The sequence below is a fragment of the Schistocerca serialis genome, chromosome 1 (genome assembly GCF_023864345.2).
Source record: "Schistocerca serialis cubense isolate TAMUIC-IGC-003099 chromosome 1, iqSchSeri2.2, whole genome shotgun sequence".
Taxonomy (NCBI): Eukaryota; Metazoa; Arthropoda; class Insecta; order Orthoptera; family Acrididae; genus Schistocerca; species Schistocerca serialis.
The window spans coordinates 872,367,661-872,390,954 of NC_064638.1; the positions used below are offsets into that span (position 1 = coordinate 872,367,661).

At 41.0% G+C, this 23,294-nt stretch overlaps 2 protein-coding genes across 6 annotated transcripts in view; one reads left to right on the plus strand and one right to left on the minus strand.

Moving 5' to 3' along the window:
• The window catches only part of LOC126486196 (glutamine amidotransferase-like class 1 domain-containing protein 1), an 86,650-nt gene that overhangs the window by 26,095 nt on the left and 37,261 nt on the right, over positions 1-23,294 (plus strand). The gene's annotated exons all lie outside the window — the stretch shown is intronic.
• The window catches only part of LOC126486232 (uncharacterized), a 97,656-nt gene continuing 83,567 nt past the window's right edge, over positions 9,206-23,294 (minus strand). The window contains exons 2-3 of one of the 2 annotated variants that reach the window (XM_050108935.1): positions 10,804-10,938; positions 9,206-10,678 (exon numbers count right to left, since the gene is read on the minus strand). In XM_050108935.1, the coding sequence (XP_049964892.1) occupies positions 10,320-10,678; positions 10,804-10,938 (494 nt within the window). In that variant the 3' untranslated portion in view covers positions 9,206-10,319. Of the gene's footprint in view, positions 10,679-10,803; positions 11,126-23,294 lie in introns of those variants that run through there. The other variant, XM_050108934.1, reaches the window with a different exon arrangement.

Consider the following 23,294-nt stretch of genomic DNA (forward strand, 5'->3'; position numbering starts at 1 on the left):
CGGGTTTTACGCTGTATTCAGAAGGGTTGGCCAGATCGTCCATCCACTAAGACTTCTGATCCGTTGCAGAACTACTACGCTTTGTGTTACCACCTCACGGCTAGGGATGGTGTTATCCTCCTTTCCACCGAAAATGCTTCACCACGTATTGTGGTACCTGCGTCTTTGCGTGCTTCGGTCTTGCGCCTCCTTCACCAAGGGCAATGGGGTGTGTCTCACACAAAATCTCTGGCGCGCTATCATGTACTGGCCCGGCATCGACTCTGAAATCGCACACATGGCCGCTGCCTGTGGCCCTTATGCGTCACAGGCTGCCGCCCCGAAGTCATCTTTGTCACCGTGGCCTTTGCCTGAGAAGCCCTGGGACCTTTTTTAGGTACTTATTGGCTTCTCGTTATTGACGCCTACTCTAACTTTCCTTTCATTGACCGTTGCACGTCGCCTACCACCGCGGCAACCACCAATGCTCTAGCTCGCATTTTCTCTTTGGAAGGCCTTCCCTCTTCTCTTGTTACTGATAATGGTCCGCAATTTGCCTCTTCCGATATTGTGGATTTTTGTGCCCATCACGGCGTCATGCATGTCACGGACCCTCCGTTCCATCCACAGTCAAACGGTGAGGCTGAATGAGTGGTCTGCACATTTAAGGCTCAGATGAGGAAACTCCTGACTTCTTCTTCTGCTGATGATGCGCTTCTCCAATTTCTGGCTTCTTACTGTTTCACCCCGATGGGCAACCACAGCCCGGCTGAGCTCTTACATGGCCGACAGCCCCGCACGCTACTTCATCTTCTGCGGCCTTCCACCTCACAGCTGCGGGTGCCTTTGCTTGGCCGGTTCACTGCCAACGACCTTGTATGGGTACGGGGATATGGCAGGTGGCCAAAATGGAGTCCTGGCCGCATCTTACGACACCGTGGCCGACGCCTGTATGAAATCCAGATTGATCCGGGTGTTGCAGTGCATCATTCGGACCAGCTTCGGCCTCGTGTGCCGGCAACGCCTGTTCCGGATTCCGCTACACCACCTTCGGCTCTACCTGATGCTTGGCATACTGGAATCTCTCATTACTCACAATGCAGTCCTCTCACCATCATACCGGTGCCAGCACAAGAACTGACGCCACCAGGAGATGTGCCCATGCAGGAACCAGACGACCATCATCTGTCAGAGCAACTCTACTTGCCTCCTCCTCCTACGGATGCGGACACATTGCCCATGTCTCCTGTTATAACAACCGAACTTGCCACAACGGGCAGATTGGTGCACGGGGCCCCAGCAGATTTGATCCCCGCGTCTCCTGTCATCTCGACCCGTTATCATCGAGGACACTTCCGTCCGTACGGGAAGCCTCCTCCTCGAGACTTAACGGCCAGTCAAACAACACCTATGGACGTTAGCAATCTACAGGCCACCTCCATCAAGACCTGTGCAAAAAATTCAAAGGGGAGAAAAGTGTTGTGACTCGCCGATCTTTCAAAGTGCCTCCGCGCAGTTACGCACATCCTCTACATGCGGCGCTGTTTGCCAGCCATGCAGCAGCAGCGCCACCTAAGCGGCCAGCCACCCAGCGGCCGCTAGACTTGGACTCAGTTATGATTTGACTGTTGAAGTGTACACACGTCTTACTCTGTTTACTTGATCTGTGACTTTCATGTATTGCATCTTCCTTGAAATATATGTGTTCAACTTGAAGTTATTACACATATGTTTTTTAGGGTGGGAAATCCAAATATGCTCAGTACAATATCCAATCGTGGTTGTAAAAATTCTGCTGGCAGTTTTTGCTATATTTGTGGTGAATTTGTGATTAAAAAACACCAAAGTAACATTACAGACTTTGTGAAAAAGGTTTATCTATCATACTTTGGATTTAAACTTGGTGATCAAGATAAAATCTTGGGCGCCGCATAAGGTGTGTTATGTGTGTGTTGAAGATCTGAGAAAATGGTTCAAAAAGGAGAAAAAAGCCTTTAGATTTGCTGTTCCTATGATATGGAGGGAGCCAAGAAATCATTCCGATGATTGCTACTTTTGCAGTTTTGATATTATTGGTCATAATTTGAAAAACAAGAAGGTAATAAGCTACCCTAACCTTCCGTCTGCCATCCAACCAGTAGGGCATTGTGTAGATTTGCCGGTTCCTGAACCACCAGACAATTTAAATTCTATTCCAACAGAAGTATTTTCTGATGTACAATCTGACTTAGATGAACCAGATGATGACGAATTCCATTGCAATACAGAAACTCTAGAGCCCAAATTGTTTGCTCAGGCTGAGCTTAACGATTTGGTTAGGGATCTGGACTTAACACAAGAAAAAGCTGAACTGCTTGGCTCTAGATTAAAAGAAAAGAACTTATTGGCAGTTGGAACCAGCATATACATGTATAGAAAGAGGGAGCAGCAATTTTCCAAGCTTTTTCAACAAGAAGGTGATTTAGTGTACTGCTCAGACATTCCTGGTCTGGTGAATGAGTTTGGTATTGAATACAAAAAGGAAGACTGGAGGCTGTTTATTGATTCATCCAAAACTAGTTTAAAGGCTGTTTTAATACACAATGTTAACAGGTATGCATCTGTACCTGTTGGACATTCTGTACATATGAAAGAAAGCTATGAAAACCTAGAAATAGTGCTAAATAAAATAGGCTATTTTGCTCATGGTTGGTTGATATGTGGCGATCTAAAAGTAACATGTATGCTCCTTGGTCAGCAAGGTGGCTGTACGAAATTTCCATGTGTCTCGTGTGAATGGGACAGTAGGGCTTGGGACTCAACACTGGTGCAGAAAGAACTGGCCTGTGAAGGAAGCCTTTAAAACCTGGTGAGAAGAACATTCTATGCAAAAACCTTGTAGATCCAAAAAACGTACTCCTACCACCTCTACATATAAAGTTAGGCCTAATGAAACAGTTTGTGGAGGCTTTGCCTAAAGATGAACCATGTTTTAAGTATCTCTGCCAAAAGTTTCCATGCCTTTCAAAAGCTAAACTAAAAGAAGACGTCTTTGTAGGACTGACATTATAAAATTGACATTTGGTGTTAACTTTGAATCCACAATGACCTTAAATGAGAAAGAAGCATGAGAAAAAGACCCAGAATATGTTTCTATTATAGCTGCAGTGTTGAAGAAGTTTAAAACTTTAGGATGTTCAATAAGCCTGAAAGTTCACTTTTTGAACAGTCAACTTGATTACTTCCTGGACAATATGGGAGATGTTAGTGAGGAGCAAGGAGAGCGTTTCCACCAGGACATTAAAGTGATGGAAAAACCCTACCAAGGCCCCTGGAACACCAACATTAAGGGGGGTTACTGTTGGTCACTTCACTGAGAAGTTCAGCAGGCAACTCAGCATAGAAAAAGCTACACAAGAACTTTCAAAGAAAAAAGAGAAAGAAAATACAAACCAATTCCAGCTGACAAGTGAAACCTCTATTGACACATATCATTGTTTTAAGTAGCTTACTGTAAATACGAACCATGCTTATGTTGTGACAAAGCATTTCATTAATTTCCCCATTTACCGTATAGCATAGGATTTTTATACCATATAATTAAAAGCATATTGCTCAAAAACTATGGGTGATATATAAAAAAAAAAAAAAAAAAAAAAAAAATTAAGGCTAGTTTTGGATTCAGCTCATAAAAATTTATAAATATCAGCTATCAAAGTAAAAAAGGTTTTTTTAAAAAAAATTTCGTTGGCCTGTGTAATCTATGTGCTTCTGTAAGAACTCAGTATATTGCTTTGCAGTGCTGCAATACAGTTTCTTTTGTTTACTGCAGTTGATTCATTTGAACTCTAAATTTTTTTCTTTTACACGTTTAGATTATCTTACAAGATTATATTAATGTGACCATTTGACCATCATGTTTTGACAAACATTTTACCACATGGTTTCTTCTTTTACCTCACTGTAAACTTATGAATAAAAGGTCACAACCCTTAAGTTTTTAATAATGACCGGAGTAAATCCTGTGTGCTTATAGAAATGTTACTGTAGGTAACGTGCTACATCAATAATTCCAAAGGTCGGTCTCTCTCTCTCTCTCTCTCTCTCTCATTTAAAAAGTGAATGCACAAGTATTCACATATTGATGGAGGAGCGGGAGGGGGGTGATGGGAAACACAAGGGAAATGAAACTGAGAATGAAAATGGAAGGAGACCAGTCTAGTGTGACAATAAAAAACAGCAAGAGGAAAGCTGAAGTTTTAAATTTTGCATTTAAACAATCAGTCATGGCAGAGAATCATGGAGACCTATCATAATTTGATTGCTGCACAAACTTGTGTTTGGAGGACATAGAAATAGACATTCCTGGCATTGAAAAGCAAATGAAGGAGTTTAAAACGAGTAACTCACCAGATCCACATGGGATTCCAGTTTGGTTTTACACATTGTGTTCTTCAGCGTGGACCCCATACTCGGATTGCATTTATTGCAAATCTCTCACCCAGGAAAGTCCTGAGCAACTGCATAAAATGTGTAGGTGACTTCTGTGTATAAGAAGAGTAAAGAAATTACTCCACAAAGCTAGAGATCAATATCCTAAACATTAGTTTGTTGCAGGATTCAAGATCTCATTCTAAGTTCAAATATGATATATTTCAATAACAGAGAGAACAGTATTGATTGACAAATCAACAAGGATTTAGAAAGCATCACTCATGTGAAAGTCAGTTTGCCCTTTTCTGCATGATATCCTGTAAAACACGGGTGATAGTGAACAGGCAGGGCCTGTATTCCAGATTTACAGAAAACATTTGATGCAGTGCCACACTGCAGAATGTTAACAGAAGCCTGAGCATACATAAAATCAATTACCAGAAGATACTTAACGCAATGTCACATTGCACACTGCTAATAAAGGCCAAGAGCATACAGAATAAGTTCTCAGATATGTGAGTGACTCAAAGACTTTAAGTAATAGAATCCATATATTGTCCTGGATGGTGCGTGTTTGCTACAGGCAAATGTATCATTAGGAGTGGCCCAGGAAAATGTGATGGGGAAGCTCTTATTCTCTATATACATAAATGTGATGGATAGGGTGAGCAGCAATCTGCGACTCATTGCTGCTGCTGCTGCTGCTGCTGCTGCTGCTGATGATGATGATGATGTAGTGTGCAGGACAGTGTCATCTCTAAGTGACCATAAGAGGATACTGGATGACTTGTATAGAATTTCTGTTTGGTGTGATAAGTGAGAACAGACATGTAGGTGTAAAGTTGCAAAGTAATATGAAATGGATGGATCATTTAAAGTCAATTGTAAATAAGACAAATGATCGACTTTGGTTTACACTTGTTTGACACGTTCTTGAGTACTGCTCTAGTGTTTGGACTCCCCATGTGTTTCAGTTAATGGAAGACGTGGAAGCAATTCGGTGGCATACTAGTAGATTCATTACTGACAGATTTTGTCAATATGCAAGTGCTACAGAAATGTTATGTGAACTCAAATGGTAATCCATGGAGGGAAGATGATGATTTTTTCCTAAAACACTGCTTAGAAAGTTTAGAGAACTGGAATTTGCAACAGACTGCTGAACAGTCCTACTTGGACGAGCATAAATCTTGCAAAAGAACTGCAAAGACAAGATAAGAGAAACTAGGGCTCGCATGGAAGCAAATAGACAGGAAAGGGAATGATTAGCAGTAGTACAAGGTACTCTCTTGGATGTGTTTTATGGTGGCTTGCAGGGTATTTGAATAGATGCAGATGTAGATGGACCAGTGGGCAGAAGTGGTATGAGATGGGGGAGCAACAGGATGTGAGACTGAGGCGAGAGAGATACGGGTGAGTTGGAGGTTGCAGAGAATTTGAAATTGGGATGGGCGAGAGGTTGGAGATGGTGCACAGGATAAAACTAGATCATTTGGAGTATGTGGTAGTGGAGGAAGAGGAGGAGAAGGAGGTGAAAAGAGAAAGGTGAGGGAAGCCTTGGGGACTAGTAGTAAAAGAGGGAAGAGGGTTTGCAAATAAGAAATTCTTTCACCCGAAGAAAAGTTGAATATGAGAGGAAAAACTCAAAATACAGAGGATCCTAAAAATGTAAAATGTACACTACTGGCCATTAAAATTGCTACACCAAGAAGAAATGCAGATGATAAACAGGTATTTATTGGACAAATATATTATACTAGAACTGTCATGTGAATACATTTTCACGCAATTTGGGTGCATAGATCCTGAGAAATCAGAACCCAGAACAACAACCTCTGGCCATAATAACGGCCTTGATACGCCTGGTCATTGAGTCAAACAGACCTTGAATGGCGGTACAGGTACAGCCGCCCATGCAGCTTCAACACGATACCACAGTTCATCAAGAGTAGTGACGCGTATTGTGACGAGCCAGTTGCTCAGCCACCATTGACTAGACGTTTTCAATTGGTGGGAGATCTGGAGAATGTGCTGGCCAGGGCAGCAGTCGAACATTTTCTGTATCCAGAAAGGCCCGTAGAGGACCTGCAACATGCGGTCGTGCATTATCCTGCTGAAATGTAGGGTTTTTCTGGGAGCGAATGAAGGGTAGAGCCACGGGTCATAACACATCTGAAATGTAACGTCCACTGTTCAAAGTGCCGTCATTGTGAACAAGAGGTGACCGAGACGTGTAACCAATGGCACCCCATACCATCACGCTGGGTGATACGCCAGTATGGCGATGACGAATACACACTTCCAATATGCGTTCACTGCGATGTCGCCAAACGCAGATGTGACCATCATGACGCTGTGAACAGAACCTGGATGCATCCGAAAAAATGATGTTTTGCCATTCGTGCACCCAAGTTCGTCGTTGAGTACACCATCGCAGGCGCTCCTGCCTGTGATGCAGCGTCAAGGGTAACCGCAGCCATGGTCTCCGAGCTGATAGTCCATGCTGCTGCAAACGCCGTCGAACTGATCGTGCAGATGGTTGTTATCTTGCAAATGTCCCCACCTGTTGACCCAGGGATCGAGACGTGGCTGCATGATCCGTTACAGCCATGCAGATAAGATGCCTGTTATCTCAAGTGCTAGTGATACGAGGCCGTTGGGATCCAGCACGGTGTTCTGCATTACCCTCCTGAACCCACCGATTCCATATTCTGCTAACAGTCATTGGATCTCGACCAATGCGAGCAGAAATGTCGCAATCGCAATAGGTTACAATCCGACCTTTATCAAAGTCGGAAACGTGATGGTATGCATTTCTCCTCCTTACACGAGGCATCACAACAACGTTTCACCAGACAATGCCGAACAACTGCTGTTTGTGTATGAGAAGTCAGTTGGAAACATTCCTCATGTCAGCACGTTGTAGGTGTCGCCACTGGCGCCAACCTTGTGTGAATGCTCTGTTAAAGCTAATCATTTGCATATCACAGCATCTTCTTCCTGTCAGTTAAATTTACTGAGTAAACTGTAATTGTAAATGTGATGACAGAGTACATAATTTTTGTAGTTTTAGATAAAATCTCTCATCTACCAACAACTCTTAAATGACAGGGAAATTGATGTTGTATAGGTGTATTGAGGTACTTTTGATAAACCAGGATGATCCTTTTAGAATAATAACATGTTATGTTTCACATTAACGCCTGGCAAGTTTCCTTCCTCCTCCGTGTAAATATGTAGACTTACATGGTAACAATGTAGTCTGTTCTGGTCGAATAGAACTTTACAAGGTCAGGTAACTTTCCCTGTGAACTCCTCATCCTCACTAACCTTGGCTTCAAACCAAGCACAGTACTGCAGTCTTCAAACCTTGTTGCCCTTTTTCATAGCAGGTATTAGTCATGGAATGTACACTCTTTTGACATAAAACCTGGACAGAAAGCTGCCACAGAGCCTAAGTATGTGCTGTTCGTGATTTGGGACAGGTAACCTGGCCAGATAAATGTTCTAAGTCTAGCCATCTGCATGATCTGGCAACACTGTATGCTGCGGCACTTCTTGGAGGAAGTCATGCCTCCACTTCGAGCGATTTTGTTCCAATTGTGCCTGTGGTCTAGCAGTGAAACACATGACGGCTGCATGTGAGGTCTTGCGGTCGAGACCACTAGCTGCTTAATGTCACGAATGAAATTGTAATGCAGCTGCAATGTGTTTAATCTTCTGACCCACCAGTAATAACAATTGCGCCCAATGAAGGTTTTGCGACAGATTGCTTTGTGGACTGTCTGCTTCTGAATGCTACATGTGCCAGTGCTGTCTGGGACCCATTGGTCAGGTACCTACCGCCAACAGTTGCTGCGGCACTGCTGCGCTGCTTTGCCCCTTGTCAAAGGCGCCTGCCGCTGCTCATCACTTTGTAGAGTGTAAAATGCTTAACTGGTGTTGAGTGATGCTCCACAGAAAAGCATATGATTAGCGTTTCACTCTCAATACCAACAGAGGCAGATGATCCATTTTAGTATGGCACAACATTATTTTTATAATTTGTACTTTAATTAAAATGCCTCACTACATTGTTTAATTTTATTAATGATTTATTTGTCACTTTTTTCCTTTTAGAGGCGATTCTTCATGCAAATTATTTTGTCAGAAATCCATCTGCTTCTGTCGAGCCGCAGTGAGTAATGGTGGAGCACAGTGTGTTGCTATTGTTCTTTTATTCCTTACTTTAAATGTTTGTGATAAACTCTGCGCATACTTTGCAGTGCATGGTCTTTAGCAACGCAGGCATGTTGCACATTTTGAGGACCACATATGGAAATTGATATTTAAGGTATTCAGTTATATTTAACGCTAGAACTGCCGGAACATATTGTATACCTCGAACTGCCGATGCAATCATTTTGACCGCTATATGAAAGTTATTATTTTCGTTCTCATTATCATCATTTCAAATGTGTATTTAGGTTTATAAAACTAAAATAAGATGAATTATATAATTTTTTCAAATTTAATATTTTTCCATTTATTACGAACAAGAATGAGTTTTTCGAAACATTTTATCTAATTAACAAACACAGTTTTTCCTTAAAATTCTTTTAGTAAAGAAGCTGATGTATTTACTGTGCACTCATTATTTTAAAATTAATTATGCAATATTTCAGGTAGTGCACTTATAATCATGAAATCTGTTTGCCAAATCCACATACCACAAAATATTTGTAAAACACTGCCCGACTTTTTTTTTTTTTTTTCAGTTTATTTGCACTCACTGGTGTGAATTGCATATCTTTTGCAGCAGGAACTACATACCACATCCTTAGTTATGTCTTTTGAACAAGAACCACACACTCGCCATTTGCACTTTTTGCAGATATAATTGTGTTATTCCTACACTTCTTCATTTGAAGAGTTTCCAGATTCAGCTTCTGTTTCCTTCAAGTTACTTTTTGAGTCCATGTGCTCCATACAAAGCTCCTCTGCTAGCTTCAGGATATAATTTTGATGAGTGATCTTCATCCATGGTACTTTCTTGAAAATGATCCATGAACTGATGCTCGCCAAGTCAAGAATATTATAAAATACATGAACTGGCCATCTACAAATACCAGCTCGAACAGTGTATTTTCTTGCCATTTGATCCACCACATCAATTTTGTATTGTTGTAAAAATCAATTGTTTCTAGAATTTTTTTCAGAACAGTTTGAAGTTCAACTTCTGAATGCAAAGTGCTATACCGAAGCACATTCTTGTTTTGTTTGCCTTGGTATACAGTAGTAGTGCCACTGGAATGTTTGAAGAGACCTGAGTTGTAAAGATTAACCTTCATTGCCTTCACAGCATTAGAGATTTCTCTTCTTGGTAGTCTAATTGTTCCAACAATGCTAGTACAAGTAGTTCTCAACTTCTCGCCCAGTTTCACTGTTGTAAAAAAATTGCCCGTAGTCATGTTTTGCCCCTTCTTTTGAAACAGCTCCATCAACTCCATTACTACACTTTCAGGAAGAGTCTGGTCACATGATCTGTGGCCATCTTTTCCTAAATAAGGGAACTCATTGCACATAAACTTTGAGTCAATGTTGACAAGAAGCTAAAATTTTATGCCAAATTTGTCTGGTTTGTTTGGCATATGCTGTAAGAATGGACACATTTTGCTTAGAAAAAGCTGTTCATCAGCAGTCAAATTTTCACCCGGAACATGGTCAAATGGCAATTTTCAATGAATTTGTTCCAAACTTTTAATACTAAAGCAAATTGATCAATCTTCAAACGTTCTGATCTTGTGTTTCTAATGTCAAAGCACAAAAATCTTAGAATTTCTCAAAAGCAGTTTCTCCCCAAATGTCACTGAACATGGGTGGGCCCCATTTTTTAGACCGCAGTTCATCAATTTCAGTACTGTTGGCTCCAAGAACACAACGAGCATTCAATAAAGCAATAAAATCCTCCAGTTCTCCAAACTTACACTCCATAATTCATTTCCTAGAACATGTTTTGCCTCCATTTCCGTACAGTATTTTATATTTTTCGGTATTGATTCATCAGTAAACAGACGCGATGCACCTACTACACTGGCATCAGAAACATACTGCTTTGAATCTGGTGTAGGTTCTGGATTTTCTCTCATGATGTTATGATTCACCAATCTGCCAGATGTGGTCTTTCCAATCTCTGCTACAGTCCATTCCGTGATGCCATCAGTACCCAGCAACATATAACATGGTCCTGGGAGGCATGTGTTGCTCTGTCCCTTCTGACATCTTCTTTTATGTACATTTTCTGCTGCTGTAGTAGAACAATAGAAAACTTCAACTTTCAAGTGTCCACTCAGACTAATTATCTAAATCCTGAATTTTATATGAAAGTTGAATTTTGACATATAAATAACACATTTCATAATTATTACTAACCTGGCTGAACAACTACGTTTTCAGCATAATCTGAATCACTGCATCCAGAGTGATTGTTTAGTTGACAGTAATCTTCATCCTGATCTTCTCTTAGGTCTTCTGCATCTAGGTCACATTCTCCTTCAGCCTTATCATCTGGAATATCAAGTAAGAGAGTGAACAATTCTGCATTGTTAAGTGATGGAGATCTACAAGCCATGATTACTATGTTGCTACGAGCTAACGAATGACAATATGACTGGAGACACAGAGACAAACAGTGGACTTAAGTAAATTAAGAGTTTCATTATTGTGGGTATTATTGCTGTTTTGAGACTGATTGTTAACAGATTTAATCTCAACCTGAGGAAGAAGGACATGTTGTAAACTATTTTATTACAATAATCAATACAGCGGTCAAAATTACTGCTCTCGTGGTTCTAGGTATCCTTGTTAACAACATCCTAACTATTTTTCAAAAAATAAATACATTTAGTATGGGTGATTCTGATCTTTAACCAGCAAAAGTCATTGAAGCTCATTGCAACACAACAAAAACTGCAGTCAAAATAACGTTTTGAAAATGTGTTGCAGTCATTTTGACCACTCTGATAGTTCTAGTGTGAAACCAACAGATCTGCTCATATTTTAAGCCACACATAATGGAAAGAAGTTACTAACACCTAACTGCTACTACAGAAAACTAGCACAGAGGAACTATATTAATCAGCATGTTCTCTTTATAACTATTCCCCTTGACATGTTGATTCTATGTGATGAACAAAACACAAATTAGTATCGTTGACAGTTGATTCACATCTCTATAGAGATGTTTGGGTATTGATGGAGCTTGATATTAACAAAGCGGACATCTATGGTCTTCAAAACAGCTTACAGAGTTGAGAGTGCAAAAAGGGTGAATGTGTAAAGGTTTTCTTTTGGTTTCAGTAAAGAATTTCTTCCAACAGTTTTCAGCTCCATGAAGTGAAACGGAAAAAAATAACTTTGTGTGCCTTTGTACCCACCATGATTTGAACATACAACCCACAACCCTGACGCATGGTAACATGTGCAAACCTCTGAGCTAATGTGGTGGAGCTTGCAGCAGCATCCTCATATTGCAGCCTCGTAATGCACCATCAGACATAAGAATGGTTGTGACTTGTAAAGTATAGAATATTTGGAGTCCAAAAATGAAATTTTACTTCCCAGTGTTCCACCTTATGTGAAGATTATGTAAAATAAATCATTGAGGTGGAAGGTGAATGTCTAGTGAAGTTACTGGGTCTAGTCAGTGACATACATGAAAGTATATGCACTCTTTCAGTGTTGCCAAATATTTGTGACAATGTTGCCAGTTCTTAGCTGTTCTAGGAGAAGCTATGTAGCGAAATGCTCAAATTGCTCGTCATGTAATGTTATCTCCTGATGCGTTCTAATGTTGTTTTTAGACTATCTATATGTAAATCAGTCAATTACATTTAATCCAAAATTTCTCACTTTTTAAGCTTTCCAGCTTGGAAGGGGGCTGTTAATCCCAGTGTTGTATATCATCAGCTTAGGGATATCTAAGCTAATAGCAGTTAGACTCATTGGGGATATGGCATGTGAAATATTGAGGTATATGATATTCCAACACAATTACACATTTTAAAAGTCAAAAAACGAATAAAACCTGTTAATAGCTTACATCAAAAGTTTATTTCAATTGAGTAAAAAGTAATTGGAAGTAAAACTTACCCCACATCATGAAACAATAAGATATCAAACACATTGAACATTGAAATCGACTATGTATGTTGGTGGGGATGGAAGCAAGAAGAACCACAGTTAACTAATTATTTGAAGCCATGCTGTTATAAATTAATTGCAGCATTCAGAGAAGAAGAAACTGAGAAATATGGTCATTAACATGGAAACAAAACTGCAGATATGGGCAAGGTGTGTCATTTCAGCTCCTTCATACAGTTATACTTTGAATCGTCCAAGCGACATTTGTTTGTGTATTTTAAATATTTCTTATTATCACTACTGCTTCTTGGCCTTGCCCATTCCCAAATGCATATATAGAGACAAATGTGGAGACATCATTGGCATTATTTAAAAAAATCATGTGCCATGCATATTTGTGCAGAGATATGCATGACACATGATTTTTGAACAATGCCAAGATGTGTCCACATCTGTCACTACAGATGCACTTGAGAATGGACAGTGTCTGAAACTAGTAGTATAAATAAAAAATATAGAAAACACAGCCTGGTGGAACAATGTTGTTTTTAAAATTTATGTATGTTGTTGCTTGCTTGTTGCAGAACACTATGCCTGCACCCAATGAGATATTGGATCAAGATTGCCAGAAGGCTTATGAACTGTAGGTGAAATGTAAAGTCACAAGTGAAACATGCACTTGATTACCTGGAATTTAAATAATACTTTACATAGCCGTGTAAACGAAAGCAGTAGGAAACTTTAATTTATCCACTGTCATAACCCATTTGAATAGCAGCACAAACATCGTCTTCCAATTACAGTTGTTACACTGCAGCCAGCAGCTTTGCCAAGGGTAAAGAACGGTCATGGTCACAAATTCACAGGTATCTGTAGCAGGTGCAGAGACCATGCTGAGTATTCGATTGTTAAGTAATATACTATGAAAGTTGCGGAGTTCTGCTTGCTTCATCGGCCTTCTGTTTTCATCTTTGCTTATTGGGCTACTCCTATTAACCTGAACATGAGATAACAAGGTAAATGTGTGTATTCTGGGTGGCGAAATATTCAGTATTCCATTCTTCCAGATTCACCAGTCATATGGATCGGCACAAAGTAAGGATACGAAAGTTCTTGTGAGCTAAGAAATAATCATAGTAACAATAATAAACTGATAATGAATGGAGTTTATTGCATTACAGAGAAAGGTTGTTGATTTAAAATAAAACATTAATAAAAATTGGCTGATTGTTAGTTAGAACAACACAAATTTTTCTTCACATTTTGTTATTGAACCCTGTTCTGGCTATCTGCAGAGACAGAAGAAGAAAGTGAAGTGTTACACATCAGTAATCCAAAAAGATTTTAACTGACAACCACCCTTGCCTGAGATTATGAAACACGGCTGGCATTATGGTGCTAACGTGACACTGCTGTATTACACTCTTTGCCATTGCTCTGGTGCTAGTCAATGCAGACAAGTCACAACATGAAATAAAGAACCAGTTGCAACTTAACCATGGATTGACCTTCCAAGAGACGAAAAATATGATTACAAGATTTGAAACAGATGCTATTTATTCTGCGGTCTCATTCCACATTTTAATGATTGTGCAACTGAGACTGGAGCACATATAAGACTTGTTTTAAAGATAAGTATCGATGTTGTTCTCTCACAGTAAACAGAGAGGCAATTGTGACTAATCAGAATACTTCATCAGTATGAAAAGAGACTTCGAGAAATTAGCATACTTAGCACCAATCCCGAAAGTGAGCGAGTGATCACAGAGGTGCCAGATATCATCAGCAGTATTTTCACCTCGCATCTGCATTAGCACTAGGAAGAACTTCAGGACCAGCTCAGAATGTCCTGACTGCTATTCACAGCCTGCTCCAGTCAGCCCTGCACTATCAGTGTAATGAAGGAGGTTGGTAGCTGTTACCAAAAGTGAAAGTAGAACAAGAGTAAAAAGAAAGAGATAAATGAAACACAAATCTCACATAGGACAGGAATCAAACCCAAATACCAGTGCTAGTGTGGGACATTACTGATACTGCTATCTCACCTCTTTCCAAGAGGAATATCTCCTGATCAATGTCCACTAGGGTGAATGGTTTATGGTGAGATATCTGGCATCTGAAACTAGATCACCGTTCTTTCCACTCTGATCCCAGTTCCTGACTTCACACGCTTCCCCTGTCAGAGAGGCTGGTGGTAGGTAGTACATATGACCTGGGATTGGTTACATCAAAACTATATCAGAATCTGACAGGATAGTTAACAGTATAAAATTCAGGCCAGTACCCATACATCCACCGCTTCAAGAAACACAAATCTCATAAATAATTATTTAAACAATAAAATTTTTTATATAATATGTTTTAGGCTGGAATAAAAGACACAAAATAATTTCTCCTAGACCCATACAAATTCCTTACCCAATAAAGATAGTCCAGAAACTTTGAGCTAGTGAATTTTCAATAGCTGTGACAAAATACTTGCCAAAATTTAAAACAAAAAAAGTTGGATGCAAGCAATTCTTCCTCTTAGACAAGCTTTTTTTAAATAATTGTTTTATATTTTTTAGTCTTGTGTGTTTGAAATATTTCAATCACTGTCAAACATTTTCCTGAGGTTACAAGAGAGACATGGCGTATCTCAATTGCCCTTCACCTGAGTCAACCAGTGTATTGCTTGATCCTACTTATATCTTACGACAGGGTGGTGAAGGTAAAAATTAGAGAGAGTTCACCTTACACAGAGGCTTACCAGCACTCGTTATTACCGCGAAACATCCGGGACAGGAACGGGAAACGGGGGACATAATAGTGGTATACATACTACCCTCAAACACGCACCAGCCAAGAAAGCAAATTAATATTTGATTGTCATCCAATTCTGAGATATGTTGTAAATTTCTTGTCTGTAGCTCATCAGGCAGTTAGTTTAAAATCAATTGGAAAATTTTTACCGAACAGACAGAAAAACAAAGGATCATCCATCATATACCACACAGGAAAGTGAGTTAATAATGTATTGTCATCTAGTTCTGAGCTGCAATGAAACTTCCAGATTTCAAGAACAGGCAGACACAAGAAGGTGACCTAATACAAATGTATTACAAAACATGAATAAAAGGAGAAATTGATTGGTGTTTTGAGACCGATTGAAAAATTTTACCAAACAAGCAGACATAAGGAAGTGACCCAATAAAAACATGTTAAATACACAGAAAAGGAGAAATCAGTCAGTGTATTGGGAGTGTGTTTAAAGTAGGAACAATACAGACTTGTGTGTGGTGCTTTTTAAAAACACTGATGGATGTGTCTCGCCTTCATTGATTTAGAAGTGGTGCCAACTAGAATCTGTAATTTGAACAGTATAAAAAACATTAGGCTGGCATGAGTATGGGAGATTAGTTGCAATTTGTGCATAAACAAGAATACAATAATTATAAATTGAGTAAAAGAGAAATATGAAGTAGGAAATGAGTAAGGCATGGATGTCCTGCGACTACATATATGCTTGAAATACAGGGTGTTAATAAAAGTACTCTCATATTTTGAGAGATGATTGTATGAATCAAAACAAGATAATGTCTACATCTACATGGATACTCTGCAAATCACATTTAAGTGCCTGGCAGAGGGTTCATCGAACCACCTTCCCAATTCTCTATTATTCCAATTTTGTACAGCACACAGAAAGAACACACACCTAGATCTTTCCATACGAGCTCTGATTTCCCTTATTTTATCATGGTGATTGTTTCTCCCTATGTAGGTTGGTGTCAACAAAAGATTTTTGCATTCAGAGGAGAAAGTTGGTGATTGGAATTTCGTGAGAAGATTCCGTCGCAACAAAAAACGCCTTTCTTTTAATGATGTCCAGACAAAATCCTGTATCCTTTCTGTGACATTCTCCCCATATTTCATGATAATACAAAACGTGCTGCCCTTCTTCGAACTTTTTCGGTGTACTCCATCAGTCCTATCTGGTAAGGATCCCACACCACGCTGCAGTACTCTAAAAGAGGACAGACAAGCATAGTCCCCGTAGTAGATCTGTTACATTTTCTAAGTGTTCTGCCAGTAAAATGCAGCCTTTGGTTAGCCTTCCCCACAACATTTTCTATGTGTTCCTTCCAATTTAAGTTGTTCGTAATTGTAATACCAAGGTATTTAGTTGAATTTATGGCTTTTAGATTAGACTGATTTATCGTGTAAATGAAGTTTAATGAATTCCTTTTAGCACTCATGTGGATGACCTCACACTTTCCGTTATTTAGGGTTAACTGCCAATTTTCACACCATTCAGAAATTTTTTGTAAATCGTTTTGCAATTTGTTTTGATCTTCTGATGAGTTTTAGTTGATAAACAACAGCTTCATCTGTAAACAACCGAAGACAGCTGCTCAGATTGTCTCCCAAATCGTTTATATAGATAAGGAACCGCAAAGGGGAATGCCACAAATCACTTCTGTTTTCGATGACTTTCCGTCAATTACTATGAACTGTGATCTCTGACAGGAAATCACAAATCCAGTCACATAACTGAGACAATATTCCATAAGCACGCAATTTCACTACAAGCCGCTTGTGTGGTACAGTGTCAAATGCCTTCCAGAAATACGGAATTGATCTGAAATCCCTTGTCAATGGCACTCAACACTTCATGTGAATAAAGAGCTAGTTTTTTTTTTCACAGGAATGATGTTTTCTAAATCTATCTTGACTGTGTGTTAATAGACAGTTTTCTTCAAGGTAATTCATGATGTCTCAACACAATATATGTTCCAGAATGCTGGTGCATATCGATGTTAACAATATGGGCCTGTAACTTAGTGGATTACTCCTACTACCTTTCTTGAATATTGGTGTGACCTGTGCAACTTTGCAGTCAGATCTTTTGTCGAGCGAACTGTTGTGTATGATTGTCAAGTATGGAGCTAAAGCATCAGCATACTCCGATAGGAACCTAATTGGTATACAGTCTGGACCAGAGGACTTGCTTTTATTAAGTGATTTAAGTTGCTTCACTACTCCGAGGATATTTACTTCGTCTTCTTTTGTGAAGGCATTTCAGAAGGTTGTGTGTAGTAATGTCAAGTATACATTGGCTCTAAAGTGCATATATTAAGAGGTATGAGCAGTTGTTCACCTTCACTCCTGTGAAACATCTCTTCTACATTGACATTAAGAAACAGTGAGCAGGTGTGTGTGTGTGTGTGTGTGTGTGTGTGTGTGTGTGTGTGTGTGTGTGCGTGTGCGTGCGCGTGCGTGTGCGTGTGCGTGCATGAAGTTTCTCTGTTAATGAACATATTTGCAGTTTCTTCTCTACTAAATCCTCAAATGAATTGATTACTGTGTGGCATTGAATAATGAGCAAACTGTGTTTCTTCTTGCTTCTATCCCGCCAATATATATATATATATATATATATATATATATATATATATATAACAAAGATGATGTGACTTACCAAATGAAAGTGCTGGCAGGTCGACAGACACACAAACAAACACAAACATACACACAAAATTCTAGCTTTCGCAACCAACGGTTGCCTCGTCAGGAAAGAGGGAAGGAGAGGGAAAGATGAAAGGATTTGGGTTTTAAGGGAGAGGGTAAGGAGTCATTCCAATCCCGGGAGCGGAAAGACTTACCTTAGGGGGAAAAAAGGACGGGTATACACTCGCGCACACACACACATATCCATCCACACATATACAGACACAAGCAGACATATTTAAAGACAAAGAGTTTGGGCAGAGATGTCAGTCGAGGCAGAAGTGCAGAGGCAAAGATGTTGTTGAATGACAGGCGGCAACTTGAAATTAGCGGAGATTGAGGCCTGGTGGATAACGGGAAGAGAGGATATATTGAAGAGCAAGTTCCCATCTCCGGAGTTCGGATAGGTTGGTGTTAGTGGGAAGTATCCAGATAACCCGGACGGTGTAACACTGTGCCAAGATGTGCTGGCCGTGCACCAAGGCATGTTTAGCCACAGGGTGATCCTCATTACCAACAAACACTGTCTGCCTGTGTCCATTCATGCGAATGGACAGTTTGTTGCTGGTCATTCCCACATAGAATGCGTCACAGTGTAGGCAGGTCAGTTGGTAGATCACGTGGGTGCTTTCACACGTGGCTCTGCCTTTGATCGTGTACACCTTCCGGGTTACAGGACTGGAGTAGGTGGTGGTGGGAGGGTGCATGGGACAGGTTTTACACCGGGGGCGGTTACAAGGGTAGGAGCCAGAGGGTAGGGAAGGTGGTTTGGGGATTTCATAGGGATGAACTAAGAGGTTACGAAGGTTAGGTGGACGGCGGAAAGACACTCTTGGTGGATTGGGGAGGATTTCATGAGGGATGGATCTCATTTCTGGGCAGGATTTTAGGAAGTCGTATCCCTGCTGGAGAGCCACATTCAGAATCTGATCCAGTCCCGGAAAGTATCCTGTCACAAGTGGGGCACTTTTGTGGTTCTTCTGTGGGAGGTTCTGGGTTTGAGAGGATGAGGAAGTTGCTCTGGTTATTTGCTTCTGTACCAGGTCGGGAGGGTAGTTGCGGGATGCGAAAGCTGTTGTCAGGTTGTTGGTGTAATGCTTCAGGGATTCCGGACTGGAGCAGATTCGTTTGCCACGAAGACCTAGGCTGTAGGGAAGGGACCGTTTGATGTGGAATGGGTGGCAGCTGTCGTAATGGAGGTACTGTTGCTTGTTGGTGGGTTTGATGTGGACGGACGTGTGAAGTTGGCCATTGGACAGGTGGAGGTCAACATCAAGGAAAGTGGCATGGGATTTGGAGTAGGACCAGGTGAATCTGATGGAACCAAAGGAGTTGAGGTTGGAGAGGAAATTCTGGAGTTCTTCTTCACTGTGAGTCCAGATCATGAAGATGTCATCAATAAATCTGTACCAAACTTTGGGTTGGCAGGCCTGGGTAACCAAGAAGGCTTCCTCTAAGCGACCCATGAATAGGTTGGCGTACGAAGGGGCCATCCTGGTACCCATGGCTGTTCCCTTTAATTGCTGGTATGTCTGGCCTTCAAAAGTGAAGAAGTTGTGGGTCAGGATGAAGCTGGCTAAGGTAATGAGGAAAGAGGTTTTAGGTAGGGTGGCAGGTGATCGGCGTGAAAGGAAGTGCTCCATCGCAGCGAGGCCCTGGACGTGCGGGATATTTGTGTATAAGGAAGTGGCATCAATGGTTACAAGGATGGTTTCTGGGGGTAACGGATTGGGTAAGGATTCCAGGCGTTCGAGAAAGTGGTTGGTGTCTTTGATGAAGGATGGGAGACTGCACGTAATGGGTTGAAGGTGTTGATCTACGTAGGCAGAGATACGTTCTGTGGGGGCTTGGTAACCAGCTACAATGGGACGGCCAGGATGATTGGGTTTGTGAATTTTAGGAAGAAGGTAGAAGGTAGGGGTGCGGGGTGTCGGTGGGGTCAGGAGGTTGATGGAGTCAGGTGAAAGGTTTTGTAGGGGGCGTAAGGTTCTGAGGATTCCCTGAAGCTCCGCCTGGACATCAGGAATGGGATTACCTTGGCAAACTTTGTATGTGGTGTTGTCTGAAAGCTGACGCAGTCCCTCAGCCACATACTCCCGACGATCAAGTACCACGGTCGTGGAACCCTTGCCCGCCGGGAGAATGATGATGGACCGGTCAGCCTTCAGATCACAGATAGCCTGGGCTTCAGCAGTGGTGATGTTGGGAGTAGGATTAAGGTTTTTTAAGAAGGATTGAGAGGCAAGGCTGGAAGTCAGAAATTCCTGGAAGGTTTGGAGAGGGTGATTTTGAGGAAGAGGAGGTGGGTCCCGCTGTGACGGAGGACGGAACTGTTCCAGGCAGGGTTCAATTTGGATAGTGTCTTGGGGAGTTGGATCATTAGGGGTAGGATTAGGATCATTTTTCTTCGTGGCAAAGTGATACTTCCAGCAGAGAGTACGAGTGTAGGACAGTAAATCTTTGACAAGGGCTGTTTGGTTGAATCTGGGAGTGGGGCTGAAGGTGAGGCCTTTGGATAGGACAGAGGTTTCAGATTGGGAGAGAGGTTTGGAGGAAAGGTTAACTACTGAGTTAGGGTGTTGTGGTGCCAGATAGTGTTGCTTGGAATTTTGAGGTTTTGGAGGGAGTGGAGCTGGAAGTGGGAGACTGAGTAGATGGGAGAGACTGGGTTTGTGTGCAATGAGAGGTGGTTGAGGTTTGCTGGAAAGGTTGTGAAGGGTGAGTGAGTTGCCTTTCCGGAGGTGGGAAACCAGGAGAATCCTGCCCAGAAATGAGATCCATCCTTCATGAAATCCTCCCCACTCCACCAAGAGTGTCTTTCCGCCGTCCACCTAACCTTCGTAACCTCTTAGTTCATCCCTATGAAATCCCCAAACCACCTTCCCTACCCTCTGGCTCCTACCCTTGTAAACGCCCCCGGTGTAAAACCTGTCCCATGCACCCTCCCACCACCACCTACTCCAGTCCTGTAACCCGGAAGGTGTACACGATCAAAGGCAGAGCCACGTGTGAAAGCACCCACGTGATCTACCAACTGACCTGCCTACACTGTGACGCATTCTATGTGGGAATGACCAGCAACAAACTGTCCATTCGCATGAATGGACACAGGCAGACAGTGTTTGTTGGTAATGAGGATCACCCTGTGGCTAAACATGCCTTGGTGCACGGCCAGCACATCTTGGCACAGTGTTACACCGTCCGGGTTATCTGGATACTTCCCACTAACACCAACCTATCCGAACTCCGGAGATGGGAACTTGCTCTTCAATATATCCTCTCTTCCCGTTATCCACCAGGCCTCAATCTCCGCTAATTTCAAGTTGCCGCCTGTCATTCAACAACATCTTTGCCTCTGCACTTCTGCCTCGACTGACATCTCTGCCCAAACTCTTTGTCTTTAAATATGTCTGCTTGTGTCTGTATATGTGTGGATGGATATGTGTGTGTGTGCGAGTGTATACCCGTCCTTTTTTCCCCCTAAGGTAAGTCTTTCCGCTCCCGGGATTGGAATGACTCCTTACCCTCTCCCTTAAAACCCAAATCCTTTCATCTTTCCCTCTCCTTCCCTCTTTCCTGACGAGGCAACCGTTGGTTGCGAAAGCTAGAATTTTGTGTGTATGTTTGTGTTTGTTTGTGTGTCTGTCGACCTGCCAGCACTTTCATTTGGTAAGTCACATCATCTTTGTTTTTAGATATATATTTCCTACGTGGAATGTTTCCCTCTATTATATATATATATATATGAGTGCACCCAGACTGTCTATTTCAAGGCGTAAAGAGTTTGGCTTCTTACTGTCTCATGATGTGTGGGACAAGGTTGATATTCCAATATCTTTTTATTCCATGGAAATAAGCCTCCATTGCAAATTATTAATGTAAGCATTTTATTCCTTTGTATTTTGGAGGAATTGTATTCATGATGGAAAATTATATACCTCAATACCTCACATGAGCGAAACTAATATCACTGCCTTTGATATCCCTATGTTGTTACTATATAACTTCCACGCTGGACAGGTTGCAAAATGAGGAATTCTGGTTAGATGTAATACATTGACTTAAATACATATAGCCTAAAAGTCAATGTTAGAAAGTGTCAGGAAATAAGACAGTATAAATCCAAACGCAAGTGTGCCTCCCCTCCTAGAACTGTACAAGATGAACACGTCAAGCATTTCACTACATAGTTGTTTCTAGCACAGATAAGAATTGCCTACATCACCACAAACATCTGACAACCCTGTGAGAGGGCATATACTTCTGCATTTGTCATAGAGTAGACCTGCTAAATTCACTTGACGTTCGCCTTCACCTCGATGGCTTATGCTGTATAATCTTCATGTAAGATGAGACACTGAGAGCGATCATTTCATTTTTGCTTTAGGTATTCTGTTCTTACATTTATTGCTGTGTTATCAGGGTCAGTGACGAATCTTGTGATATGAGAGGGCTGCTGCTAGCAACTTTTCATTAGGTCAGTGGTCCTGCACGTGTGTTATGATGCGACAGTGGTCTGTGTTGTAAGTTCAAATCACAGTAGGTACTAAAGCACTGAAACTTCTATTTTCCATTTTACTTCATGGAGCTGAAAATTGCTAGCAGAAATTCTTTAACAAAACTGAAGAAAATCTTTACACAGTAAGTCAGATCACTTTCTTGGCTCTGTAAGCTGTTTCCTTCCCATCAGTGTAGCACTGAATATGGACAGTTTTGTTGGTTTAAGTCTAATTGAATACCTCAAAAATCACTTTCTGTTAGTGTTAAGTTTTCCATGAATCCATACATGGTCCTCAAAATGTGCGGTGTGCCTCCTTGCTGTAGATCATGTGCTGCAAAGTATTCACTGTGGCTTTACAGAAATACATGGATTCCTGGTTAAATAATTGCATGAAGAATTGCCTCTAAAAGGAATCAAAGTAGATATAAAGCATTAATAATAATATTAAACAATGTAGTGAGGTATTTTAAATGGATCACAAACCATAGAAGTAGTTTTGTGTTATACTAGTGTAATGGAAAAGTCATCATTGTAAAACCAGTTGTATGCGTCCATTGCTGTTGAGTGTGAAACATAAATCATGGACATTTTTGTGGGAGCATCACTCAACAACATTAAAGCATTTTATACCACCCAAAGCAATTAGGCGTATCAGGTGCCTTTGAGAAGGGGGAGGGAACATAGCATCACCGCTGCCAGGAACTAGTAAATGGACCTCATATACTGTGGAGGAGGTATTGAATAGAATAGGGGAGAAGAGGAGTTTGTGGCACAACTTGACAAGAAGAAG